General features: G+C 35.9%; 1 protein-coding gene across 1 annotated transcript; it reads left to right on the top strand.

Moving 5' to 3' along the window:
• The first annotated feature begins 4,099 nt into the window (after positions 1–4,099).
• LOC116016738 (40S ribosomal protein S18-like) lies at positions 4,100–6,490 on the top strand. The gene is made up of 4 exons (XM_031257123.1): positions 4,100–4,229; positions 4,325–4,485; positions 5,125–5,313; positions 6,129–6,490. Exons 1-4 carry the CDS (start codon positions 4,227–4,229, stop codon positions 6,232–6,234), a joined length of 459 nt encoding a protein of 152 aa, XP_031112983.1. The 5' UTR covers positions 4,100–4,226; the 3' UTR covers positions 6,235–6,490.
• The last annotated feature ends 2,866 nt before the right edge of the window (positions 6,491–9,356 follow it).

A 9,356-nucleotide genomic window follows, 5' to 3' on the forward strand; every position in this document is an offset into this window, starting at 1 on the left:
ACATCCCGAGTTGACACGCAGTACATATTTTGGAAGCACTAGCTTTATCCTTAGTGACTGGACAGTGTTTTAGGACTCTTTGAAGAACTTGAGTGTGCAGGTGACCCAACCGTTGATGCCACACCACAGATGACGCCCGAGCGGAAAGAAACGCAGAATGGATTTGCGGGATCAATAGCTTGTACAAACCACCGAAAGTGGACCCTTTAAGAAGAATCGCCTGGGTATTGCAGTCCTTCACAACAAACATATTCTTATGAAACTCAAAATGAACGTTATTTTCATTTGTGAAACAGTAAACTGACAGAAGTGGTAACGATAAATTTGGCACGTGTAAAATATTTGACATTTTTAAGGTTTTAGAGACAGAAGGAAGAACCGCATGACCCACACGTGAAACATTCAAACCTGCGCCATCTCCGACTTAGAGCACATCACTACTAGTGTAGACTTTAGAGTGAGCCATCATCTGATCCTCCAGAGTAGCGTGAGAGGATGCGCTAGTGTCTGGATACCAAGCCTCTGTGGCTCTCTACATCACGGTGTCACCGGAAACCGCCATATTAGCGTGAGCAGTTGGGCGGCCAGAGTATCGTTTGAAGCAGTAAACGACAGTGTGGCCGTGAGACCTGCAAATCTGGCACCGAGGACCTCCGCCTCTGCCACGACCATGCTGCCTCCGGCCGTTTAAAGAGTGGCGGCTTGTAGAATTATGATTGCCACCACCGTGTTTGTCGCGACTAGAGAAGAGAGCAGTCGGGGTTCCGACCAGAGTAGAGGAGTCCGCCGGCATATAGTCGCCGGAGTGGATGAATTCCTGCGCTTGGAGCATATTTGCAAGCTGTGACAACGTGACCTCCGTACCTGTAATAGTCAAAGAGCTCGCCATTACCCGGAATTTCGGGCGAAGCCTCGGAAAGACGTAGAGGATCTGTTCATCTTGTGACAGCGGACGACCAGCGAGGGAGAGGGCCTCAACGATCATCTGAGCTCTGCCCAGGTATTCAGCCGATGTCGCATTACCTTGCGGGAGGGTCTAAAACTGCCCAAGTAAACTCAGGCAGCACGCACGAGTCGTGGAAGCCAGCGCCGACGTGATGGATTCCCACACTTCCCTAGCGGTGTTCCGACCAACTGCAAGGTGCATCACTTCGTCGGAGAGAGACGAAATGAGAAGGGAGATGATTGACTTATCCTGTTGCACCCATGCGGAGTAAGCAGGGTTCGGCACTGTGGTGATCGCTAGCGTGGTGGAGGTTCTCGATGGCGGAGGAGTGGTGACGGTGGCCGGAGGACACGGAACACCGCCATCAATATATCCCAGCAATCCTTGGCCGCAAAGGAACGAGATTAATTGGGTTCTTCATAAGAGGTAGTTTCTTGTGCTTAGCTTAATAGAAACGAAATGGTGTGTGGCTATAAGGGTATTAGGGGTGACTAGAGCAAGAACGGTGGTGGTGGTGGTGATGGTACGCTAGGAGGAATGAGTCGACATCGATGATTTTTGGAAAAAGTTAAGCAAACACCCAAACCTATCGCTATCTGATACCAGATTAGAGATAGAATATCATAATCTTCAACTAAATTACAAGGAGAGAGAGAGAGTCCTATATGAAAGTAATCACAGGACTCTCCTATTCTATAGGACATAACTAATTGACTAGTCTACAACCACATAAATGTTATAAACTAATACTACTATTACTAACAACATCCATCTGTTTTAATCAACATTTCCTTTACTAATAAAACACTAGGATTAATCACTAAGCATGAGATCACTGCCAACACTTTTGGAGATATCTCTTTATGGACCTGAAATTTGGTTGAGGATATGGTAAGAAAATACATAAGATACATACCCAGATAATCATTAACTCAAGTAAGCCTTACTCTCAAATATAATTGGGAAGTAGTAAATAAGATTAAAGTATTGGTAATACCTTCAAAAAAATATTGAAAATAATCATTTTTATTTTATATTAATTACATATTTAAAAATTATATTAAGTATTATTTATTTTAATTTTCATGTTGAGCATTAATTTAATTGCACAATGTGTGTATTATAACTAGTCATATATATAAAGACCAATTTCAACGATTAAACCAAGCATACTGTTGGTTTTGACATGAGATCTTGGTTCAGGGTGTCAAAGTGGGTTGAGGCACGCGGGTTGGTGTTAACCCACTCCATGGTGGGACGGGTGACAAATTTTACTGTGGACCATGATCCAAAACGGTGTTGTTTCTTTTAATGAAAAGAAAAAACACCCGCTCTGTGTAATTAGTTCTGTTCGTATAACATATTCAATTTCATTTCATATACATTGTAGTTTCATTTTGTTTCAACTACAATTTCATTTGACATTATACATACAGTAGTCTTATAACTTTTTTTTTTAATACTATTGACTTTGTTACAATGTAGTATGTATCTGTTCATACATACTATTTTCAATCTACTGAAGCACAAAGAGCCAACGCCTCCACTGGGGATCGAACCTGTGACCTCTCACTTGGGAGGGCCACAATAGTCTTATTACTGTGAGACCTGTTATTGAATTTTATTTTATATACACTGTAGTCTTATTACAACAACACTAAATTATAATTCTAATTCAATTACGGTTTCATTAGACAATAATACACTCTCAAATATGTGAAAATGTTATTTAATTTCAATTTATATACAGTCTAATTTCATTAGAACACAACTAAATTATTATTTTGATATAACTACAATTTCATTTGACAATGTACACTCAATATGTGAGACATGTTATTCAGTTTTTTTTTTTATACATACTGTAGTTTCATTTAAGCAAAACTAAAGTATTATTTCAATTCAACTACAATTTTATTTGATAATATACACTCAATATGTGAGAATGTTATTTAGTTTCATTTTATACATACTGCAGTTTCATTTCAACACAACTAAAGTATCATTTCAATTCAATTACAGTTTCATTTGATAATATAAACACAATATGCGAGACAAATTATTCAGTTTCATTTTAGATACAATGTAGTTTCATTTTGTTCTTAACGCACCAAAATACGAGATCTGTTAAAATTTAATGGCTGCTGTTTCTTTACTTAAAAAGCCGACGCTATTTTCGAACCATGGTCCACCGTATAACAATTGGGGACGGAGCGAGGAAGCATGCCTCATGGGTTTAGTAATATTAAAAAAAATATTATTTTTAAATTATATACAAAAAGTTGTATATTATTACTTTCAAATATTTCTAAAATATGCATACTTTTTAAATTATATTAAACTAGTATTTTCACCCATGCGTTGCACAAAATGAATTTGTTATAATATTTTAAGAATATATTTGGATCGACATACAATTATATAAAATATAATAACAACGAATATTATACAGTGCAATTGATGAAATAGATTGGATCGATTATATTCTGATGTTATCCTTGCTTGACTTTGAGCAAATAATTGTCCAATTACTTGTACAATGTAGAGGTAAATTTTTTAAATAAAAGCATTATAGACACATAATTCTAAATTAAAGTTGCATATGTATCAATTTTTTGTGGCTACTACTTTATTTAATTTAATAAGAGTAAAATAGAGTGAGGAACTTAATTATGCCAACTTTGATTGGGATGAGGTTCGAACCTAAGACATTTCTTATTGAAATCAATGAATACGTTAACAATTAAGGATAAATTTGAAAATCTCAATGAAAAATAAAAATCTAAACAATCTGAATAATTTATTTGATTTAATAATTTGACCGTCATTTTTTCTACCCGTTATAGACTTAACTTTTTTTGTTTTTAGCTCTTATTAGTATAGTTGATAGGTATTGTATGTCATACAATATAAGTATTTTATTGTTTGTAATAATTTTTTTTTCTAGTTTTTTTTTTTTTCATAAGCTAGCTCGTGGGCTGGCCAGTGAGGCCCGCCAACCCGTATAAAGCGGGCTACTGGGCTAGAGTCAAAGAAACTCGCAGGCCGGACTGGCCCGCATTGACCCCTAATCTTGGTAAAAAGTTTGTAACTATAAACTTTGGGGGATCAAACTGCAATTAAACTCATTCAGAAATTTTTTTATTTATTAATTTCTGTCCCTAGGGTTTATGTATATATTGGCTTGTTAAATCCGATTCGCCTCAGAACCCCAACCTTCGTTCACAGTTCAGGCATACAGTTCTTCGGAGAGCGAGAGAGGGGAGAGAAAGCCATAATCATGGTGAGTGCTCTCGATTTGATCTGTTTCTACTTGAACTCTGTCGTGTTTAACTCATTCGATTCGAATACTAATTGGCGGATTGTCTATTGTTGCAGAGTCTGGTCGCGAACGAGGATTTCCAGCACATTTTGCGTATCCTGAACACCAATGTCGATGGGAAGCAGAAGATTATGTTTGCTATGACTTCCATCAAAGGTATTGGTCGCCGCTTCGCCAATATCTGCTGCAAAAAAGCCGATATCGACATGAACAAAAGGTCTCATCTGCTCCTTTGCTGATCGATTTTTCTGTGTTTGTTCTTTTATCTTTATCGAATTATTTTTTATGTATGCCAAGTATATTATATTTCTATGCTTTAAGTCATTCAAAGCTGAAAATTCTAGCTTTACTTCGAATATTTGAAGCTCAGTTAAATAATTAACGCCGAAGATGCTGAACTTTTGTAGATCCTGAATAGCTTCGAATTCATCTGAGAAGAGTTCTATTTTAATGCATAATTGCATATGTATTGTTACCTTTTCTGTTTGTGGCATTATGTATAAATATATGAAACACTACCTTGTTCTCAAAAAGGGATATAAGATGGACTTTTACAATACTGATGGTCTTGAGCTATTTTGTTAGGATGTGGATATAAAAGTAAAGCCAAAAAATTTTAAATTGTGTGTATTTTTTAAATAGTTTTAAATTTAACAATGAACAGCCTAATTAGCTATGCTTATAGGTTCATGTTGCATATGACATGCATACATAGTCTCAGAGTTAGTACAAATGATTAGGAAGTCAATGGGTTGCCCAAGATGCTAGGTGCTCTTAATTATGCCAATTATGTTTGTACTTCATGTTTTGGAATTTACATTGTGCTGATTCTTGAATGCTGCTTGGTTTGTCACAGGGCTGGGGAACTTACTGCTGCTGAAATAGATAACTTGATGACCGTTGTTGCAAACCCTCGCCAGTTCAAGGTCCCTGACTGGTTTTTGAACAGGCAGAAGGACTATAAGGATGGTAACTATTCACAGGTTGTCTCCAATGCATTGGATATGAAGCTTAGGGATGACCTTGAACGCCTGAAGAAAATTAGGTATGATGGTTTCTTACTGGACTTGAGATGTTAGCGAATGTTGTATTTAATACTGATATGTTGTTAGCTAAGGAGTTGAATTTTAAATTGTTCATAGCTTTTGTGATTTCTGTTTTGCATGACTATTTTGGTTATGTTGAGTAGCTGGTATGTTTGGTGATACTGGCATACTGCTGCTTCATAACTGATTGCTGCTGAAAATAATGGTAATGCAAATATGGATTCTGGTGTGTAGTTGAGACCAATTCCCAAGTTTTCAGCCTCTATTTTAACCTAGATGTTTGCTGTTTCACCATTCTTATTGCCTTTAATTAAAATGAAATTAGCAAAGGTGGAACCTACTGTGTTTATTCAATGAATTGTAATTCATACCTCCCTCTAAATGAATTGCAATTCAGTGTGGAAAGGAAAGGAAAAAAAGAAGAAAAAGACATTTTTGCCCTTTATTATTATTATTATTATTATTACACAAGGACATTTTAGTCTTTATATCACTTCTTCCCTTCCCATTCCTAATAATTCAATTCCTCCCTACCAAACAATGTAATTTGAATTCCTACTTTATTCTCACCTTATTTTTTTCCCACCAAATTACAATTCTTTTTTCCCCTAATTCCCGCCCCCAACCAAATGTCCTGTTAATGTTATATAATGTTTTGGTTTGAACTTTGTTATGCCAAGTTTTTGTTCTTTTTGCAGTACATTTTTTACCCATCCAAACAATTAGAACAATACGAAGATGTACCTCTATTTTTTCTAAATATGGCTGGTTGTTGACCCCTTTTAAAACAACTGTTTATCTTTTTGAATGCCAGAAACCACCGTGGTCTTCGACACTACTGGGGCCTCCGTGTTCGTGGACAGCACACCAAGACAACTGGGCGTAGGGGAAAGACTGTTGGTGTCTCGAAGAAGCGTTGATTTTGGTTGCATTTGAATCCTGGATGGTTTTGTTTTAGAATATATTTATATCTTTTATTTGTGATATTAGTATTTAGTACTAGTACGTTTTAAGCTAAAAGCTTGAGCTTTCATGTTTTTGTCAAGCAGGCATGATTTCACATTTCTCTTTATCATATTACTGGATAAGTTTTGAGATCTGTTTGTTTTGTTTTATGAAATGTCTTTTGAAGATGCCTAAAATGTGAGATGCATTGAGAATGAGATGTTTTTTGCATAGCCTTATTTAGTTGTTTAGGGTTAGTGGTGTAAACTATGAATTCATTTGGTTTGGGTAAAAGAGGTTTGACTGAAGTTTTATTTAATCTAATTTTTCATAATATTAAGTTTATTATTGTATACGAAAGTTATAAATTTAGAAATTACACTAAAAGTATTATTAAATACAAAAATTAAAATTTCAAAATGAGTAAAAATATACTAAAGAATAAAAAGTATAAAGAATTTGTTTGATTAATTTATATGAAGTAGATAAAATGATATAGTGGGATCAAGATTTATATAACTTTGAATTGTTGATTATTTGTAAACAAATACTACGTATCAATTATTATACGTAATTTGGAACTGAATTCATTAAAAATTCTTGTAAATTTGTAGTTATTTCAAATTTTAAGTTGACTTTGGTTGTTGATTATAAACATATTAATTATTCCTCTCTATGTCCTATTTTATCTTGTCTTACTTACTATTCATGGGTTAAATCAACTCTTTCTTCTTTGTTTATTTTCTTCATTATTTTTTTTTACTTATTTTTAAATTTGATTTTTTGTGTTTAATAATACTTTTAGTGTAGTTTCTAACTATATAAATTTTGTATAATACTAAACTTAATATCATAAAAAATTGAATTAAAAATAACTTCAATCAAACCTCGTTAACCGAATTAGACACATAAAATGAGATGGAGGGAGTACATGAATTTTGAAAAAATAAAATTTCTATTTTATTACATTAGCCTTGTGCTCAAATGACATGTAGTGACTCTCTCATACGGGAGGTCATGAGATCGAGGCTCAGTGGAGGCGATACTAAGTCTTTGTGCTTTGTGCTCCAACAGGTTGAGAAAGTATGTATGAATAGATATGAATTCTTCGGAGTCAATTCTAACATAGTTAGTTTGACTCCCACGGGGGAGTAGTCTAGTGTCAAATTACTCACTAAGGTGGAGTTTGGTTAGGGACTATTATATCCTATTATAAAATGTTGATACTTATTACCATGTTTGTTTTCCTATTTTTGATTTCTTTATTAGATTTAAATCCTTTGATAATTATAAAATCAATTATCCTTATTATATTCTACTTTTGAACAATAGAATCTAAATTGAGGAAGAAAATAAAATAGTAGTAAAAAAAAAAAATCATTGTCCATGTATTAAATATAGGGATGACAACGGGACAGGAAGTGAGGTCCCCGTCATCGAATTAAGTTCACATTCCCCAGCCTCGCCTCATTCTCCAATGGGGATTTGGAATTATTCCCATCCCGTCCTTGTAAGAAATTTTCGGGAACAAGAATTTTCTGTCCCGTTTTTTGCATCATTTAATTAGTTTGTAATTTTATATATTTAAATATTTTAAAACTAATTAACTTAACATTCATTCAAATTTCAATATCTCAAATTACAAAACATTAAAGTATTAAACAAAACATAAATATTAAAATTATTTGGGAGGGGGGGGGGGGGGGGGCTTGCACATATAATATAGCTCCGTCCCTGACCACTAGTAAGTAGATTTTGAAGCAATGGTAGAAACTATAATAGCTAATATATCCCTAATCTAAACCCATAAACGAACTATTCACTCATTATTAAAGCAACTAAAGCAAAGCAAGAATGAAACTTTAAAATCATAGAAACAAATATGAGAAGTAAAAGAATAAAGAAAAGAACTTTACTAACAACTTGAAGAGTAATTCAAATCCAATCCACGATTCCAAGCTTGTAAACGAGTTAATGTGTGTAAATCTGAGCTAATCTATGCTAGGGAAAACTCTCAAGAGAAGGAAAAATAAGCTAAACTAAACTAGGGCTTCGAATACCCAAAAACCAGAAAATTGCGTCATTAAATACTGGATAGCTGCAGGGTCACGGCCATGCTCACGGCCGTGTGCGTGGCCATGAGGTATAGCGATTTCGCTATTGTCCGCGTTGAAGCTCACGGGCACCCACACGGCCGTGAACCTGGCTGTGTGGTGCCCTCTCCTTTTGCCTATTGACTCCTTTTGTGCTCCGCTGCTCCTTTCCGTCCTTGGGTAGATTTCTATGCTTTCGAAACTTGTCCAAGATGTCCAAAAATCCTTCCTTTGCTTCCCGTTTGTGAATAAACTAAATCTATCATTGGCTCTTTCATAAGCAAATGTAACACACAAACGAGTCTGAAATTCATCAAGGTAAAGAAAATAAGCAACAAAACCAACTAAATTGAGGGGCAAATAATAGTATAAAATCAGAGGTATCAACCCTTCTTAATTATTACGAGCTAGTTCCTGGGCAACTGTTGCCTAACTCGCATCGGCTTCTTTTCAGTTTCCTTGCCGTTCTCCATCGCCTTAAGAGGGAAGCTTCTTTGACCCTCTTCCACTAGCTTTTCTGATTGATTGCGGTTGGTACTATGGCCCTCGGGCATGTACAAATTTGTACTTGGGATTGTCGCAAATTTTTGGATAAGCTGGAGTCCTCCAATAAGAGCTGGAAGAAGATGTTCTTCTTTGTTAGGTCGGCTGCGCCACACCCAGCCTTCGACTTTCCTCTTACTTGGGCAGCCGCCTGCTATCGTCTTGATAGAAGGTCACCATGTCCTCTTGACCTCGTGCAACTGGTCAAGACCTTAGTTGAGGGAGAACATCTCTCGGCTTGTCGTTGGTCTCGCTTGAGTGCCATGCAAAAGGCTGGTCCACTATCTGCAGGCGCAGCCATAACAGGTTTGCCTTCATTTCTTTCCTTTTTCTTCATGACTGCATGCACGTTGTTTGCTTTGTTCTTACTCTTCCACGCTCTTTTTTTTTTCAGGCAAAAACGACACTGAGCAGTCGTCCAACGATTCAGAGGAGGAGGCTGAGCACGACGAACTGATTGC

This window comes from Ipomoea triloba, chromosome 1, assembly GCF_003576645.1.
Source record: "Ipomoea triloba cultivar NCNSP0323 chromosome 1, ASM357664v1".
NCBI classification, from domain to species: domain Eukaryota; kingdom Viridiplantae; phylum Streptophyta; class Magnoliopsida; order Solanales; family Convolvulaceae; genus Ipomoea; species Ipomoea triloba.